The sequence below is a fragment of the Thermobia domestica genome, chromosome 6 (assembly GCF_964235325.1).
Source record: "Thermobia domestica chromosome 6, izTheDome1.hap1.1, whole genome shotgun sequence".
In the NCBI taxonomy this organism is placed as follows: Eukaryota; Metazoa; Arthropoda; class Insecta; order Zygentoma; family Lepismatidae; genus Thermobia; species Thermobia domestica.
The window spans coordinates 117235801-117255702 of record NC_137459.1 but is presented as its reverse complement, the minus strand read 5'-3'; the positions used below and the strand labels follow the sequence as shown (position 1 = coordinate 117255702).

The 19902-nt window shown below is 35.6% G+C and overlaps 1 protein-coding gene across 3 annotated transcripts in view; it reads right to left on the bottom strand.

The window, feature by feature from the left end:
* Window positions 1-19607, bottom strand: part of SH3PX1 (sorting nexin 33-like protein SH3PX1) — a 64199-nt gene extending 44592 nt beyond the window's left edge. The window contains exons 1-2 of one of the 3 annotated variants that reach the window (XM_081762003.1): window positions 19516-19607; window positions 8517-8678 (exon numbers count right to left, since the gene is read on the bottom strand). In XM_081762003.1, the coding sequence (XP_081618129.1) occupies window positions 8517-8678; window positions 19516-19530 (177 nt within the window). In that variant the 5' untranslated portion in view covers window positions 19531-19607. Of the gene's footprint in view, window positions 1-8516; window positions 8679-19055; window positions 19357-19381; window positions 19487-19515 lie in introns of those variants that run through there. The other 2 variants (XM_081762005.1, XM_081762004.1) reach the window with 2 other exon arrangements.
* Window positions 19608-19902: the final 295 nt, after the last annotated feature.

The following is a 19902-nucleotide window of genomic DNA, read 5'->3' as shown; positions in this document are numbered from 1 at the left end:
ATGGGACACTCATTTACGTTTCCAAAAATGGGACACCTCACCCCTAGAGGAACTAATTTTATGACAGGTAAATATCGGCAAAAAAAAAAAAAAAAAAAAAAAAAAGCTTTTTATTTTGAGCACTTTTCTTAATCCGATGTTTATTTCTCCAGATATTTTGCAGTTTCAAGTTAAAAAACTCACCCTGTATATAAGGAGTTTGAGAGTCTGTAAATCGTTCATCAGTGCAAACTACAAAATGAGATCCATAGATTCTATTCAGAACTAATAGGAGTATCTAGGGCGAACATTTCGGATTTCTTCCTGCCCCTGTTCTGAGAAATTTGACCTTCAAACTTTCCAAAATGTTTTTGATTTTCGGAGTCAAAAATTGGCATGATGGACTTTGAACTCTAGCTGTATTTCACAATTTCTGGAAAGTATATAAGCATAGTTCTTGTGCAGAAAACCCCATCCTGTTATTTCAAGTACTCTTGATTTAACAGGCATTCGAAATTGGCAAATTTTGTCCTTTTGGTGACCCATACGAGATCTTGAATACTCGTTTTAACATAACGTTATTCTGTCTTTATATGTGCTTTATGAAAGAACAATTTCTCAGTTTTATGGTGGCAAACCGCAACTTTTTCTCTCTCCTAGTAACCTGTTCTCTACAACACTAGAAATACTTATTTTCATGCGCAGCAGTGAAAACATGTGTCTAAATCCAAGATGGCGGCAATTTAAAAGCAATCGGATAATCTTTCTCAGCACGTTGTCAATAAGATAAACTTTAGTGAAAATATACAAATTCTTGATGGTCGCGCAACCATTATATTTAATGATAGATGAAAAATCCGATCTTCGCACGAGAAGGATAATGATTATGCAATATATCATATTTGAAGGTAAAGAAATGAGTGAAACAAATATAAAAAGGGTCTAATATATTGTCAACATCAGTGAAATATATAAAGAAGAACGGCGCCCTCGGTGTTGGGAAAGAAAGAAAGAAAAAGAATACCAACACCTACGACATTGTCCCTCTCAATATGAGCAAAATAAATAAATATTGAAGAATGTCTCTTCTCGTCTAAACTTGGGCTCAATGTCATTAGGACCGTCACCAATCAGCTTAGCGATCCCGAAAATTATGGATTTGCCACTAATATCGGTCATTTTGGACATGTTATTCCCTCCACTCCTCCGCGACGATAGGGTTAAACTTGGGCTTGAACGGCATCGGGAGTATTAGGCTCGGTTCAGACGAGCAGAAAAGTCTACTGCGGGCCCGCAGCAGATTCGCGTGGGCGTCACAAATCAACCAGTTCAGACGAGCAGGAAAGTCTGCTGTAGGCTCGCAACGAAGTCGGGCGGGCGTTTCAATCCAACATAGAAAACAGTTTATTTTATTTTCAACTACAGTTGTCTTGCATGTTTATTGATTTAGGCAATGACGAAGAGAAGTTGTTTAATTATTTTCGCATGAGCAGCACTTCGTTTGATGAACTCTTAACGAAAATAAGTTAAGGGATAAAATTAAAGCAGAAAGTACTATCATAAGACTTCCGATACCACCAATTCAAATGTTAGCTGTTGCATTAAATGTAAGCTAATTTTGTTAACTAACTATCGTTTGTATGAATGCAGAAAGTAAGACATTCGCGGACCTATTCATAAACATTTTCAGTTATTATTAGCGTCCACTAGCGTGGTTTTACTATTGCGTGACTAATTACGATTTTTTGACATATGTTGGCAACTTTAAATTAAAAATTAGACACTTATTTGAACGCTAGACACTTATTTGATCCTAGCGTTTCCCAATATTTCGCTCCTAAGGGGGGTAAGACAGGCATTTCAGTAACAGTAAAATTTTCCTTTATTTATTCACAAAGAGCCGAAGGAGAGAATTCACTTCGCTTAGAGATGTAAAATTCGGAATGTAAACCCTAAATAAAAATAATGGAGCACAGGTTCCAGCGTTTTTATTCTTTTTCTCTTCAAGAGAAGGGGGATTTCTATAGTAGCGGGATCGCGGTGGCTCAGTGGTAGTGCGTTCACGTCTGGTGCGTGGCGTCCTGGTTCTATCCCAGATGGCATTAAGTGGGCTTTGTGGTGGACAAACACCGTGTGCTTAGGTTTACTCGAGTTCTCCCGTTTCCTCCCACTTTCTTCATTCATTTTCATCATCACTGTTTCCTTTAACCTACCCGGCATAACCGTAGGACGTAAAACTCAAAGATTTCATTTCATTTCTATAGTAGTGAAATTCCCCTTTATATATTGAGAAAGTGTTCAATGTGAGGATTCGCTTAAATTGGAGATGGGGAATTCCGAATGTAAACTCTTAAAAAAAATTTTGGATTTAGTGTTTCCGAATAGACCAGTTCTAAGGTAGGAAAAGGGGAATATCTTTATAACTGTAACATTTCTGTTTATTTATTCACACAGTGCCGTGTCTGACTGTCTCTTAAGTTAAAGATGTGAATTCCAAATAAACTCTTACATAAAAACAATGGAACATGTTTCAAGACTTTCTTATATTTCACTGCTAAAAGAGGAAGGGCGAACATTTATCTAATATCAAAATTTCCACTTATTTATTTACAGTCGTAAATGGATAAGGGAGTTCAAAATTTATGCCAAAAATAGAGTATCTAATGGTGTTTTTACACTTTTATTGAAATGCGATCATCAGGAGGAAGGTGGTGCAAATATTTTACGAATAACTATAAAAGGATCTGATAAAATCCCCAATATGTGTAGCACATCACAAGGAGGCAATGCAGCAAACGAAAACAAAAACAGATAGGCTGATTATTTTGTAGGCTACTTAGATAGAGTTTCATGGCAAGATTTTAAGTTGGTCTTTATGTCAAGAAACATTCAGTTGCTATCTCTAAAATAGCAACGATGTGCACAATATTATCAATTATATTAGAACCAATAATATTTTTCTTACGCACCCAACACGCTTTTTCTTTTTTAACCTCATGAGTACCCTGATGTTCAATTAATTTTCGTGTTAATCTAATATTTCTAAAATTTAATATATTAACAATGGACGACAAATTGTCAGCCGAAAAACGATGTTTTCTTTCTTTCTTTTCTGTTCTGCTATTATGTTGATGGTTGTTTTGGACTTCAGCACAGCGGCTATATAATACATGACCTCGACCTAAAGTATAATGCTGTGTTACAAATGGTCCATTCATTTCGGAGTGAGTGATATAAGAAATCTCATCAAGGAACTGCATTAAAAATAGAGGCTCGTTCTCCAAACTTATTTGTTGTCCATTGTTGTTAATATCAGAATAAAGTGTTCATAGCTTCGCTGCTGAATAAGGGATGCTAAATGAAAATCAAATGTAAATACTACATAAATTTATTATTATTATTATTATTATTATTATTATTATTATTATTATTATTACATTCGCTCAGCCGCATAACTCTCAGCCGGTGCCTTGAGCATTCAAAACCGGCGAGGTATCATCATTGGGAATGTTTATATATTTTCGTATCCTTTATTTCATAAGTAAATGAAAAAGGAAGGGAAAAAAAGGAAAAGGAAGGAAAGGTCAAAGATAACCACATACAAGGGATTGATAAACAAAAAACAAAACAAAGCAAAAAGAAAACCAAACAAACGAAAAACAAAACAATTAAGACTTGACGATATCTTGACTCTAGTTTTAAGGTGTTACTATGTCACTAGTAACACAACATGAATATTAGATTCTCACATTAGAAAGTAATAATAATACATATCGATGTTGTTTTTTTCTTGGCTTTTTCATTAAATTTTTCGCATAGGCCTACGGTCTCACACATCTTGTTCCATGCCTCTCGCATTTTATTTCTGTCTCGATATTTTTCACACTTTAAATATCATATCCCGGGATATTTTTGAATTTCGTTTATAAAGAGTTCTTCGATTTCCATTTCTGCGGGCGCGGGAAAATCTGCTAGTGTGGCTTGACTCATTGCCAATAATAGTTTGCCGACTCGCTACACCTTGCGCGGACTCGCTGCGATCCAGCAGTCCCCGCAACTTTAATTTTGCACGCTGCGGGTCCGCAGCTAGTGTGGCATGAATGATAAGAACCAATGTATTTCCTTCGTCTGAACCGAGACTTACTACTCATCTTAGCACCCCCGAAAACCATGAATTTGATACTAATATCCGGTTTCCCGAGCATTTATCTCCTTTTATACATACATCTTGAACCCGCATAATACCCCCCGGTGGAATTCGAAAAAAGGATTACGTACAGGATTATATCTGGTGAATATTTATGACAAGGTTCTAGAATACAGGTTCTCCTTCCCGCTGAGCTGTAATAAAGATAGGAAACAACGTGCCCTGCGGGGCTCTAACCCGCTTTCACTCGCTAAGACTCGCACGGCAATACTATGTGAACTAAATATTAAACTTTGGTACAAAAGAAATCAACCTAGCTACTAACCTATATGAGGGGACCTGTGTTCTAGAACCTTCCCAATATTTATCTATGTACCAAATGTGGTGGCTCTAGGCGACTCCTTTCTATGAGATTATCAGTTGTCACACACACACATTATTTTATATATAAGTATACCGGTAGATATAATGTTGATATGGAATATCCTTCGTTTCAAGTGTAAAGAATGCCACCTCTCACACAATAAAGTGCGGAAAAATATGAAGATACTGTTGTCACAAAGTCGACTGGTGTATTGAAGAAAGAATGTAACAATGAATAGTTCCAAGAAACGAACACAGAACTTCATTGATGAGTCTGCTGTGCAAGTACACAAGAATATTTTCTTGTACTAAATGTTGTATGCATGACAGTACTCAGGTAAAATGAAATAAGATCTTTAGGCTGAAGAAGATGGATGGTTAATGAAAGGAAATGATTATGAAAGAATTCGTTTAATGAGAATGTGGGAGGAAACGTAAGAACCTGAGAAAATATACGGACACGATGTTGTACATCACAAACTCCATGACCGTATTCTAACCAATGACCCTTCACAGCAAAAATAAGCATTTTACCCTCTCAAACACAGTATTCCCCAGAACTGCGTTAGGTTCAATAACTATTCTCCTCAGTACACAATGATCACGTTTAAAATCATTTTAAGAATTGGGAAGGTCCTCAAGTAGCTGAAGTGGTTAGCACACTAGCCTTTGGTATGACTGAATGAGATTCCTGAAGAAAGTTCAGTTTCTACATTTCGTAAGTCATAGTCATGTGACAAAGAAATGAACAAACAATTATCCACCTCCTATACCTTAATTGATTGTTATCACATGATACATAATGAGATACCAACTACTTAGAGAGTGGAAACCCGTTTTTACTTACAACAACTTCCTCTCTCTACTTTCTTTATCATCTCTCAAACTGTAGGTACAACAGAAAACAAAGTTGTAGAACAGCAAGAAAGAAAGAATAGAAAAAAAAAAATACAGAGGAGAATGACAAAATCTACAGTCAATGTGTGAAGAAATAGTATTTCTGGGATACAAATACAAATCAAATTTGGATTGGGTTGATTTGACTTAAGGATCCCCTTTCCAGCACTGACGCTATATGAAACGAGATTTACTGTTTAAACTCTGTCAGTTTTACATCTCACAGTTGTGCACAGGCTAAACGGAACGGTGACGATAAGAATGAATAAAATGGTAGAATGAAGAGAAGTGAAACGAAACTGGAGAACCCCGAAAAAATTCTGCACATGGTTTTCATCCACTGCAAAGCTCAACTGACACCAGCTAGGATCGAACCAGAAACACTTACTGTATAAATCGGGATCCGAATCACTAAGCAGGTTTGCATCCGAGGCAAGTAGCCCCACCGGCAATCGAACCTGGGAACACGCACACTGAAAGCAATCAATTTAACCAATCGACCACGAGAAAGTGCGTGTGAAATCAAAGAAATGAAACTAAAAATAAGTAAAAGGAAACAAACACACTAGCGAAGAATAAGTAAATACATAAGTCATTTTAAATTAGTGTATCGTGCGGTAAAAAGTAATCTACTGAGCCTCTGTGGCTAAGCGGTTAGCCTACGCGCCTTTGGCATGAGAGACCCGGGTGCGATTTCCGGCGGTAGCTCATGTGGTCCGCATTCCACGTTAATCAGTAGGTCCTCGCCTCCTATAGCCTCGCTGCTAAAAAGGACGTTAAAAATCAAAATCAACTCAACTCAAAACAATCTACTAACGAACTATCACAAAAAATCAACTATACTGTCACACAAAACACATATTCAGAATCTATACTATAATACATCGCTGAAGACGCTATTAGCGGAACTACCAAGACCGTTTTCCAAAACAAATAAATAAAATCACCACGAACCCCATTCTCCTATCCCCTCCAAAAAAGTGTATTTTTAACATGAACTTACGATATAAGAGTCTACAAGACTCAACGTAAATACAACATTAACTTCCACAAGATATTCACACGCGAAAGTAGTTTGTTACTTACAGATCATACAACGCTATACAGGGATCTTGAACGTGGTACATAACTATTCTACACGCAGTCAAAAATTCAGCAGAATTATTCACGTTTTTTTTACTACATTTATATCAGGTTGTCTAAAAAGTGGAAGTCAATACGTTTACTGTGATTTGAGAAAAACACCAGACACACGGAACCACATATAGACAATTTCTATGACCTGCCATTTTCTCGGCAACACAATATCCCGTCGCTATAGAACTTCTGTGGTTGATGGTCAAAAAATTGTGATCCGTAGTTTCTACAGGCCTCTTTTGAAATTAACACCTTCTGGAGACGGAGTTACACACATACAGAGAGAGAGAATAGTCTTACCGTGCAAAGTCTATGCTATGCGGTGCATATATTAAAACCTTCCAGTCCAGTTCTCGCAACTTCTGTCGGATTGTTAAAGATGTAAGCGGTCTGACGCTGTTAGAGTAGTATACGACATCCTTTCTGTTGAATGTTTGTCTTGGATTGTTAGGTGCACTCGTGCTAATTCTCGGCAATACAGATCCGAATCTATCGTTCTGCCCGGCGTTGTAGTTTGGAATAACAGTTTTGTTTGTATACGGTCAAAGAAAGTTTGAACAAGACCCTCATTCAAGAATATTTGATAAAAATATTCTGCCCGGCGGCAGCTGCTCGTCATGCACGATGCTCTTCCAACTTCACCAAACGCACAGCATTACCTTGCTGAGAGTCAGTATTGGTTCTACCATGGACTATAGAGCGTCTCATCGCTTCGACCACAATCTTTCTCGCATATTGTTGTAGGTTATCCACTTTTCATCACTTATGGTCAACAGCTTTAGAAATGTTTCAAGTCCGTTAAGTTTCAATAGTAATTCAATCGAGTCACCCAAACGTCGAATATTCTCGAAATGTTTTAAAACTGTTTGGTGATAGATGTATCCTTGGCTGTCATGACTCCTTACGTGCCGGTCTTTTGCCAGAATATCATCCATTTTTGCAGTAGTTGGTTGTCCACTGCAAGAGGCAGCTTAGATACTGAAATTTTTAGAACGAAACCTGCTGAATCATCTTTATGCTGTTGATAATTGTCTTGCCCATACCCCGCACACAAATTTCTTCAGTGCATTTACGCCTTTATGAAAATCAATTGTAAAATGTCGCGCACTTTTGCGGAAACCTCACTCATCTCCACATCTTATTATAAGAATTCCACCACTGTTTGCATATCTATTAGCTTTAACTGTCAAATGACATTACGCCTTAAACCCCCTCTACTCATATACCATGATTTGGAACACTAATGCCATCTCGTGTGCAAACAGCTTACTACCTTTTCGACTACTTAATGTTGGACTTCAATGTACATTTAAGCCAGTGCATTATGTAATTGGGAGCAAATAAGACAATTCTAACTCTGTAAGTCTTTTCCAACTGGCCACCTAGGGCTCAGTACTTCTATGTCCCTTCCGTATTTGTAAACAAATCGTTGTACTGATAAAAATACACAAATTAAAAATTATATGGAATATCATCGTGAGTTTTAAGTCAATATCTATAGATGCAATACATATTTTTGTAGTAGTGTAATAAACCAATGGTTGGACTCTGGTTCAACTTCGTATTCGCTTCTTGTTTGGCTTCAGCATATCTCCAACAAAGCTGAAACTTACATTGGGATAATAATGATAATCTCAAACATAACAATGACCCTTGTACATTTAGATCTGGCCCATGGCTGAAAAAATGTTGGATCATAATATGCATAAATATGGTTGAAACAAAAAAGTTTTATATAAATTAGTTCCAAAGACAATCGTCCTGTAAACCCAGAAACTCATAAGGCATCATAATAAAAGACGGATAGTGAGCGTAACCTGACGTAACATTCGTGACTACACAGACTATTGGTGAGAAAACGTGAATTATAGGCACATTATAGAAAGAAAATTACATTTTAAAGAAATCTTTGAATGAAGTGTAACTTCCACCAGATATGGATGGATGATTGTCTTAGGAACTAGTGCCCTCTACAATGTCAACATTTACATACTTCAACATATGCAGCTGGAAACAATCCAGTTTCTCCACGATGGTTGATTCCTTCCCACCAGCCTTCGCCAACATCCTGCCGTGTCACTGTCAACTCTTCACCGGCAACGATTGACAATTCTGATGTTCCTGGCTCTCCACTAAAATCATATAATGCTCGAACCTGTGAAATGAGCGCAAGACAGTTTATTAATATCGAAATAGGTATCTGAACGGAATTTTTTAGAATATTGTTTCAGAAAAAAAAAAGAAATCTCAATAATTAAGTATATTTTCCACAAAACTTTGAAAGTAAGTGTAGTAGGAATATATATATATATATATATATATATATATATATATATATATATATATATATATATATATATATATATTGAATATTTTCTACAAGAAGTCATATATTTTAGTTCTCAGAAAATTGTATAATTGGGATAACACTTTTCGCTATAAACTGTATTATCTCGTTAAAACAAATGCAATCCTCGTCAGCACTTCGTTGCAGCTCTATATCCTAGCAAAAATATGCCATGATCATTTTAATTAAACTTGTGTATATATTTACATAAAGCCTTTTTAAAAATTGATTGGCTGGCCATTGCAATTATTTAGAACATGGCTGTACTATGTTATCATTATATACAGTTCCGTTTATCAGCAATTTTTACAAATCACATTAAAATTTCGCTGATACATGAAGTAATTCTAAAGAAACAGAAAATGAATGTCATATTATTCGTTTTATTAAGTTAGAGAGTAGTACTAACCTATTGCTACCGTGCTCAATCAATGTGTACGGTTGTAACAGGTTAGCACAGAACTTTATCTTTCACGAAACGCAGCAACACCCACAAATTAGCTGCTGCAAAATTAAACTAGTTAGTGCAATGATTCATGTAAGTTAAGATCTTATAGGTACAAAATGCATCATATAATTAACATGCAACTGAGACATTCACTCTAGAATACTCCATATGGTAAAGAATAATGAAGACAAAATCCAATTACGGAATTTAATACATGTTACATAGCACTATGGGCTTGACATACTGTCAGAAATCGGGCTTTTCATACTGTAAGAGGTAGAGTTCATTACGTAGAAAGAATATTAATTGCCATATACCAGTGAATATCTAATAATGAGGCATGAAAAGTTACTGAATATATGGTATCACTACTAGTTCTACTACCTTGACGTGTCCCTTCGCTTGTTTCCAGCTACCTAATTCCAGTTTCCAACATACTCTTTTACTTTACAGACAGAGTGTATTGAGGACACGAAGTATTTCCGAAAATAACTTAAAAATAGTTGGCAAACATTTTCTTCTCTTACATCCTTCCATTCATACCCATGTATTGTTCAATCGTCTTCTATTTCATAATTTACTTTAATAAGTATTGAAAATGCATCGTATATTTCAAATTTTCATCTATCACCTGAACCAATCACAACCTAAATAACAATTTACCGCCATGCATTATTGTATATATGTACTATATAGGCATGTGTTGACAGGAGAAATGTAACTGGGGGACAACAGTAACCATCTCGATTTGTTCTTTTAACTTCTTATTTCTAAAAATGATCATGTCTATTACGAGGTCTTCTATACATTTTTTTCCCCATTGCTAGTAAAAAGCTCAGTTCTTCCGTGTCTACATCGTTTGTGATCTCGCCTCCTGTGCAGGAATGATGCCTGGTTGATTCTTGGAAGCTCATGTGTTCGTATTCCACGTTAAGCTGTAAGTTCACGTATAAATATTCTTGATGATCAAGAGGACCAACTCCAAACAACTAACTATTTAATAACGGATGCACATCCAGTAATCAGGAAGAAAATGTATCCACCAAAGAACCAATCATATAATAATTCGACGTGTAAGTTTCAACAACCAATAATCATCATCTTCAGTGCGCGTTCCTTAAGAAATCACGTTACTTGTAGAACCATATATACTAATGAGTTTCCTCCATTGTAGAAATAGTACTAAGGATTTGGAACTACTACCTTTAAATTTCCCTGTTCGGCAAAAGATGTCTGTGAATTATACAAGGAGTCTCAAACGTCCCATGACATAGGGTAATTCTGTTATTATCAGAGTTACAACAAAACGTAAGAGGGGAAACAAACCGTCTCCTAATATGTTTTCAATCTAAAGTGAAGGAATTTTTTAAATCGGACGAGCCGTTTGGGCTGAACACACTTTATGCGCCTAATGTTAAATGAAAATACAACGTTGTCGTTTACCTGGACCCACAACATAAGTGAATGAAGTTAAGTGTTTTTTACACTAACGTGTCAATGGCCAGCCCCCATTTCAAACATGCCTCATTCACACACTCTTACAAAATATATCCGCCTCCAGCCCCAGCTCCTTTATTAACGGCAATGTTGCATTGAAAACATGAGACTTTTGAAGCACCCTGTATATCAATACAATCGTGCCTTGATAATACCACTTCATTTGACACGAACCAGTGCGGATATCCCACTGAATCACTAGTGCTTAAAATATCAAATTCAGGATCAAATATCAGTGTGGTGTCCTGAGCATTAGAACCATGTTTAAACTTAGCCAACGAGTGTAATATCAAGTACTGTTCGAAGAAAACTCAACTTACCTTCTGCCTCCGTCATTTTCTTTTAACTTTCTTTCACAGCTCCTATTGTAGTACACTATAAGTACACTGCTAAAATATAGCAACGAACATTAAACAATATGAAAAACCGAAATTTATTCCATGGAATATTCTGGATAAGGTGTTCTTTGTAAGATTGGATTTACAAGTGAGCTGGGCAGTGATACATGTTGAAGAATTCCATTAAAACAAACAAGGAATATGATTCAGGTAAGATGGAAAATACAAAATAGCTCTTAAGAAATAACTACTAGTGATTCAGTGGGATATCTGTACCGGTTCTCAATATTAAGTTAAGTGGTATCAACAATGTACTAGTATTGTAATGATATATAACTCACTGGGAACTTATATGGGACAGGGAAATTTAAGGCAGCAATCAAGATCTATGAATACTATTTATTTAATGGAACAAAAAAACAAATCAGAATATGCAGTTCTACAAGTAATGTGATGTCCTAAGAAACGCGCACTGAAGATAGCTGATCGTTGAAATGTACGCATCAAACTGTTATATGCGTGCTTTCGTGAGTTACAAGTAAAAAGCTTCTCTGCAATATAGATACACTAAAAATTTAGTATCATCCAGTTCTACGCACCTCACACGAACAACGACAGACAACTGTGTGAAGTATTTCATGCACAACAATAAAAAAATACAACAAGATAAAAGTATAATATGTTTTCTCAGTTCCGACATTATACTTCATCAGTCATGAATATCACTGAAAAGAAATTTCAATTTTTCAACAAAATTTATACGAAACTGCCGCCAGCAAGCGAATGACAATTGTACCCCCATATGAAAAAAAACGCATTAAAAAACAGGACTTGGAGGAAAGGTTAAATGTATGCAAGAACTGTGCTCGTTATAACAAATGCCAATCTTGTGTAACCACCGAAAAAAGTAACAAGTGAGCTCACGACCAGATTTTCAAACGTGAGTTATTAGGTGGAAGGAGGTCAAATTGAAGTCTATTTAATTTCAGGGTATCAAGGTTGTACGATTTACGCTGTGACAACAAAAAACAAGGAATAAAAAATAGCAGAAAAGTAATTTAAAGAAATACAGAAGCACAGATGTACAGCTGGTAAAATAAACGATATTTTTCTGGAATTAACAGACCAGTTGCCGTAAACCGAGAAGTTTCCATCCACAACGGTCCTCAGCAAAACGCTTCGTCTTCATGTAGCTATTATTCGATTTACTGCTATCAATTACAGCCTCCTTCGCACCCTCCGTCTTTTTCCTTTTACTGCGACCCTCAGAATATTGTTGGTTCCCATCTAGTTCATCTTTATAATTGCATCTAACATCGATTTTTTTCTTTCCTATTATTTCCAACACTTCCTCACTGGTTTCTGTCCCACCTTGGTAATTCTCTCCGTTCTTCCTCACACTATCTCTAAAGCTTCCAATCGTTTTTGTCACTTTTGCGTAGTGCCTAATCAGCCCTTTTTCAGAATATTTCGCATATGTATATTAAATAACATTGGTGGAGGCAATATCTCTACCAAACTCCCTTCCAACTGCACTACTCTGCTCTGCACTACTCTACTCTGTTATTTCTCCTTAAATTCGAACACTCAATTTATTGGTTCATATTTAATTTTCTCTTGTCTTTGATCCTTCTATTTTAACTAAACTTTCTATAGAACTCGCATCAACAATTTCTAGTTCACTCAATCAAAAAGTTCACCTCTGGTGCTTGGGGTCCCGGGTTCGATCCCAGCCCCCGCCAAGTGAACTTTGTGGTGGACAAACACCGTGCTCGTGGGTTTTCTCGGGGTTCTCCCGTTTCCTCCCACTTTCTTCATTCCACCATTTCACTCATCTCTCATCATCATCGTCTCCTTTAGCCTAACCGGCATAAGCGTGGGACGTAAAACTTAAAGATTTCATTTTTTTTCAATCAAAAAGTTTTTTCTGGGTACATAAACATTACGTGCATACTGCCTGTTTTCTTTTACAAACCTTTGATCCATTAGCCTAATAAACCAATAGCATTTCTTGTGCCCTTATCTTCCCCAATCCTAAATTATTCCTCTTCCGTATCTGTAGTAAAACTTTCGCTACATGCGTTATGTGACTAGTGCTTACTAATTTCCTACGGAACGTCGAAGCCACGCTGCCCGTATCTACTCTCATACAAGTGTTCAATATAATCTTTACTAAATGGCGTTTCGCTCCCTAATCTCACGTTCTTATCTCCTACTGCCGTCATAATGCCCCCTGGTTTCTTCCAAATTTTCAATTATTTTCCTGTTTCTGTACTTTGTGCTATTTTCCTACTCCTAATTCTTCTTAGTCCTTACATTTTGTAAAATTCTCCTATTTGTGTTGGTACCTTCTTTAATTCCTTATCTAATTTCTTCCCCTGTATTATCCCTATTCCAAGCCTCCCTTTCACTTATTTTCTGCAATATTTGTTCCAAAATCCATTACTCTTTTTTGTTGACATTCTTTGTTCCTAGTGCTCTGCTACTTCTTCTGAAGCCTTATGTATGCGAAGTTGAAAATGTTCCCACCGCATGTAGTGCCTACATCTACCCTTTCCGCGTTTAAATGTTTCCTCCGAATTTTCATGAGAAAATTCCTCACTTAATTTTCAACTTTTTCAGCATCCAGCTTTCTGTTTCATGCTCCCCATCTGAGTATCCACTTCAGCTAGCACAACGTTTTGATTAGAAACAAAATATCCGCCCTGGTCATTCGCTTTTTTTAAACTACTCCGACATTTTTTTCTTTATTTGACATTTCCGGCCACCTATTGAGAATTTCAATGTGCATCTGGACACCTGTGCTTGTTAGGGTAAATGCTTTAAACTACAGGTACTAGCGAATTTTGCTGCACAAATCGACCAGTTCCTCTCCTTTTTCTCCCATCTATACTACCTTTCTGAACTTCTCTCACAAATGCATAGAAATCTTCCATTACAATTAACCCTCTCCTCAACAACCTCAGTTGTCTAAATAGTGGTAAGTGCATATGTCAGTATCATTACTAGATTATTCCCTTTGCCATTAATTCTTATTACTTTCACCCTTCTGTTTGAGGTGCTCCCTGACAAATTATAAGGTCAATCCATATGAGATGTTTAAAACTATTTCTTTTTATTTGACCATTTTTATTTATTTATTTTTTATATACACTATTATTATATTCACTGGCAGCACAGAGCTTTTTAAAATTTATTCCCAGCCCATTTGTGAGTAGTGTTCATTTTTGCTGAGCGCCACGTGCCATCACTGACTTTGCAGACGTTACGTAAACGTTAGGACTGGTTTATTCTCAAACACTATGACAAACAACTTTTCTTCATGCTAAGAGACAAAATTGTCTCTTAGCATGAAAAGCCTGAATTGAACCCTAATACGTGAAAATTATCACCTTAGTGTTGAAGTTTGACAAATTCCACACTTTAGAGCTAAAGTTTATAATGAAGGTGTTAAATATCAAAGTTGATTTTTTTTTTTTTTTTTTTATTATTGTAATTACATATGGTACTATATTCACTATACCTGTAGCTAGAGTAACAACATTGATTAGTGCTTCCTACATGTTTAAAGGATTTTTTTTTTAAATTTGAAATTTTGTAATTCTTGCAAAGTTTGAAGTATGATATTTCCGGTGAGATATGGATTTTTATAAAAATGAGAAAACTGTAGTAAAGATTTAAATTTTGATATCTGACTGTGAACGGTTATGAATTTTCAAAAATTGGACAATGAATGTGAATTTGTGCCTTAACAACGTATATAAAAGGAATCATCTTTACATAAAAAGGAATTCATTACTCATCATTGGAATGAAACTACGGAATTCCTTTGTCGCATAAATGGAATCTATGAAGACTCAGTCGATTTTCGTGGGACACACATTGCACTTCGTATTCCCGATTTCGATTTCTCGAAAGGAGGAAGTAGACAATTTTATCGAGTAACAAAGAAGTGGGTAATTCTATACTATACAGAATAGGAATAAAATCTCCTATGACACTCAGGATTCAAGTGCCAGACGTCCTGACTGAAGATTTATTTAATTTTCCTTAAAACATGCCAGGCAAATACTACGATAATACCTCAAGTCAGGGGCCAAAGATAAAAGAAAACTGCTTTAATAATCCTTTTGACACAAACACTGTGTCATACATGTCTATTATCAATTACCCCCTAAAACTTGTATGCTTGTTTTATGTTCAGAGGATATGACCTTAGAACAAAATGCATTTTCTATTCTTTGTGTTCGACGACATAAGGTGATGAAGACCCTTAAGTCTGGGCTTGAAACGAAGCCAGATATTTTGGGGTAGCGTAGAAATATTTCTGTCTTTGATTTACAAAAGTGGAAGGAAAAGAAAGTTTATCAGTACTTTAGGTGTACAGTTCATGCGCACATATTAAGAAACGAACATCATAGAATTTCCCCCTTATTCTCTCCGCATTCCCCTTCTTACATCCAGAACTCAATATGATTTAATTCTAAGCCAAACAAGGGAAGGGAGTGTTGTTTTAACGCTATTTATGTAGGTTTGTTGCATTTTTATTAGCGAGTGGTAATTGGATGGTGTAATTTGAATGTAATGCGTATTAGGATAAAAGTTTTGTTACTAGCTTCTATTCTGCGACGGTATGTCGTTTGTATTGTTAAACAGAACTGAGAAATATTTCTCCCTCGTAATTGCTCTAAAAATTTCAACAAAACTTGGAATACGCATTACGTATAGACTATAGTAACTTTCAAGGTAGATTATACTGGATAACTGTAGCCGGCCCGCATGAAAAAATTAACAAAAGGGATTTATTGGAGCGATTTTTTAAAAATTTTATCCCAAAGCTCTCTTCTGTCATACACCATGCACAGATGTGCATGGTACCATTTGAAAGCTTGTTTCATTCTGAAGAGAACGATGAATGAACCATGACATTACGAAAATCTTTAGAACCATGATAGTACGAAAATCTTTAAGTTTTACGTCTCATGGTTATGCCGGCGAGGCTAAAGGAGACGGTGATGATGAGAAATAAATGAAATGGTGGAATCAAAAAAGTGGGAGAGCCCCGAGGAAACCCATACACATGGTGTTTGTCCACCACACAGCTCACTTGGCGCGAGTTAGGATCGAACCAAGAACCCCACGCATTACAGGTAAACCCTCTACCACTGAAGCGGTAGCTTCTTAACTCAAAGTCACAATTTTCTTCAAAAAAATGCAAGAATCTAGAAATGTCCATTGGATTTAAAAAATATTTATGGAAAGCATAAATATATAAATTGTTGTATATGTTGTGTATATATATATATAAATCTCATTTTCAGTTGTCAACTTGCTTTGTTACCATATATTTTACGATTGAAGGACCTCTGTAGCATGCAATAATTGTACTATAAGTCACTTATTCCACCAGATACGCTAAATTTCGAGTTTCCCGATTCCCTTTCTAATTGAACTATCTTTCGTTTTTGTATGTGTACTTAATTATCCAGACGTAGTACTGAGAAAATAGAGGTAAGTCTTTACTAATTTCATTTTTTACGTGAGCTTTGTAGTGTCTTTGATACAAATTATTGTTACAAAAAATAAATAAATAAGATAAAAGGATCTGATTTGTGTATTACAAGAAATTATTTTGTTTTCTTTTTAATGCAACTGGTTTGGGTTTATAATGTGTAATTATCCAAATGCACAATTGAAAAAGCCTTTTTTAGGTCAAGCATTTTTGATTTGTAATTAACTGACACACGGACAAGCATATTTTGTTATTTATTTGAACTAATATGCAATGTACAACAACAAAGGGAACGTAATTGCACTGTTTTTTTTTGCTTCAGATAACAGTTGAACACAAGAATTTGATCTAGCGCCAAAGAATTTGTTATGTATAATTCAAAACACATCTTTTAATGGTTTTCTGTTCTGAAACCAAGCCTGTACTGAGAAACACGACTTAAGGAATTAATTATGGTCGCATTAAAGTTATCATTCCAATCTAAGTTTTACAAGTATATTTCTAGTTTTTTTTTTCTTTTAAGGTGGTTTTACCCCCTCCCCACAAAAAAAAAAAAAACAAACAAAACAAAACAGTAGTCTCCCATCCGACTGAAAATTATTTCGGTCGGGAAAAATTCCAATAACCCTGGTTCAGAAACATGGTCCTTTACCTGCTGTACTTATTCTTAATTCAATTATAATCATCAGTCTAGTGTTTCCCCTCTTCTTTCTATTTCTTACTACATTTAACACTTAATTTTACTTTTATTCGTGACTGGTTATCAATTCTATTTAATTTTCAAAATTACCTTATTCTCCCTTCAATCTTGTAAGCTTATTTTAAAGTGTAAGACAATCAACAGAGAAATAACACATTAAAAGAATGTGTTCTGCAATTCAAGTTGGCGAAGTATTCAGATCAGAAGCAAATGATTGGGAGTAGCATAAACATACTCCATGTACTTTTTGGGAAGCCATAACTTTGTTCAGAGTCAAATAGTAAAGTAGTTTTTTTATTTTATTTATTTTTTTTTTTACAATAGTTTTGCGTTATCCTAGGTAGGTAAATAGATACTTTAAAAAAATCCACGTCCCACGAGAGGTATAATACTTAAAACTTTGCAAAAATTACTCTAGCCATGCTGAGTATAGTACTATATGTAATTATAACAAAAACATAAATAAAAATAACTTTGATATTCCACCCCTTCATTATCAACTTCAGCCCTAAAAACTGGAATTTGTTAAATTTCGATATTACACTTTCGGAGTAACTCTCACCTAACTGGGTTAAAATAAGGCTCTGCATGCAGAGACAACATTAAAAAATAGCAAGTGCTGAAGAAATTGCTTGTTGCAACGTTTTTGAATAATCCAGCCATAAGATATACTGGCAAGTTTTACCTTGACTCGGACAGTGACTGCAACCAATTCATCTGACCCGGTTCCCGGAGCAGTTTAGGAATCACATCGAAGTAGCTCCACCCGCGTTGTTCGAAATTTCTCTTTCAATATTTTAATAAGTTATTTATACGTATTTGAGTGCTTTATTTTCCGCTTACTTCTACGACGGACAAAAATTTCTACGTACCTATAATTTTCAGATTTTTGGAGTACCATGAATAAATGACTGAAAGGGCTCCTATCCAAACTAGAGTCAGTCATATTGATTTCTGAAAATTATTATTCAAGTACCAGAATTCAAGCAGTATACAATCTAAAAGTAAACTTTGCAGTAATAATATTACTATCCTGAAATCCATCCCTCACACTAAATTTAACGGCAGGGTTCTAGAACAGTGGTCCACATCCATTGAGTTGTAATAAAGTAATCAACCTGGCTACTAACCCACCTTCACTCACTCGGCATTATTATGTGAATTGAGTACTGAGCATTGACAAAGGAACCACCCTGGCTAACAAACCTTCACCTAGTGAGCAGACTAGCATTCTAGAGCTTTCTCAAATTTAATCCATGGTATGCGTCAATGTGCAGATATTAGCTTTAACTATCAAATATATTAAAAATATCTTTCTTAAGATCTACAACCGATTTATCTAAGAACCGACACAGTAGCCTAACCAAACGAAAAACATAAGAAAGTATGAATTTCGTAATTATGAATGCACAAACTAAAATGTAAATACCAATCAAAAACACTGAATGTGCATTATTACACACCAAAACATTTTCTGGTAGAAAACCCGAAAAGAACGAACTATGGACTTTCACATACTCAAAACCCAGACATTTCTGTCACGCTGCTGGTCTGTTAATTCTTAAAAACGCACATAGCAAACCAGCACAATAATACGTGTATAAAAAAAAAAAAAAAAAAAAAAAAAAAAAAAACAGTAGTCTCCCATGCGATTGAAAATTCTTACAGACATGATATTCTATTCACTCACAGTAGCTGTATTAATTTCCGTTTGTACTTAATACACGTAAATTTGATTCCATTGCAGTGCACTGCCCTTTAGACGATATTACTCATCTTCCTAGGCTCTTTCAAGAAATAGGATTTGTTACGCCTATCAACAACAAACGCATTAGATTGAATTGTTTCAATATTCTCTGTTCAAACTGTTTTTCTACTAATAATAAGGCATAAATTTAAAGTAAACACTTTCTTATTCCATACAAATGTAATTAGCATGACATTGTTTACAAATGCTTAGTTCGAAACGTAGAACACGCCTACGTGTCATATATTTCAAACAACATGACAATTTACTTCAATTCATTACGAAAAGCATTTAGCATAACAATTGTTGAATCTGAAATTGACGTTGACACACACTCTTCCCATGCTGTAATTTTGACTTAAGCTGTGTTAAAAAGATTGACGGGAGGATCCCGCACACTCACCCTAGTCCCCGCCATTTTGACTATATCGATAAAATGACGTCACTACACAGTGAATCAGGCAATATTTTATTCATCCTCGTCCTTTCAGCCTAGTCTTTTGAAGATACTTACTCACCATACTTAATTAAGGACCTTATTCCGTAACGGTTTGCGTTAACTCAACCCAAAATTGGCGTTGTACTTTGCAATAACAGTTTTGTTTATACGGTCAAAGAAAGTTTGAACAAGACCATCATCCAAGAATATTTGATAAAAATAAATAGTTTCACTCAAGAGATTTCGTTTCCGTACTCTTCTAAACAGTTCAATTCAAGAGTGTTCAATAGCCAATCAGCGCCCTAGTTCATTGCAGAAAAATGCAAAACAACTTCGTGGGGGGTTGATCAG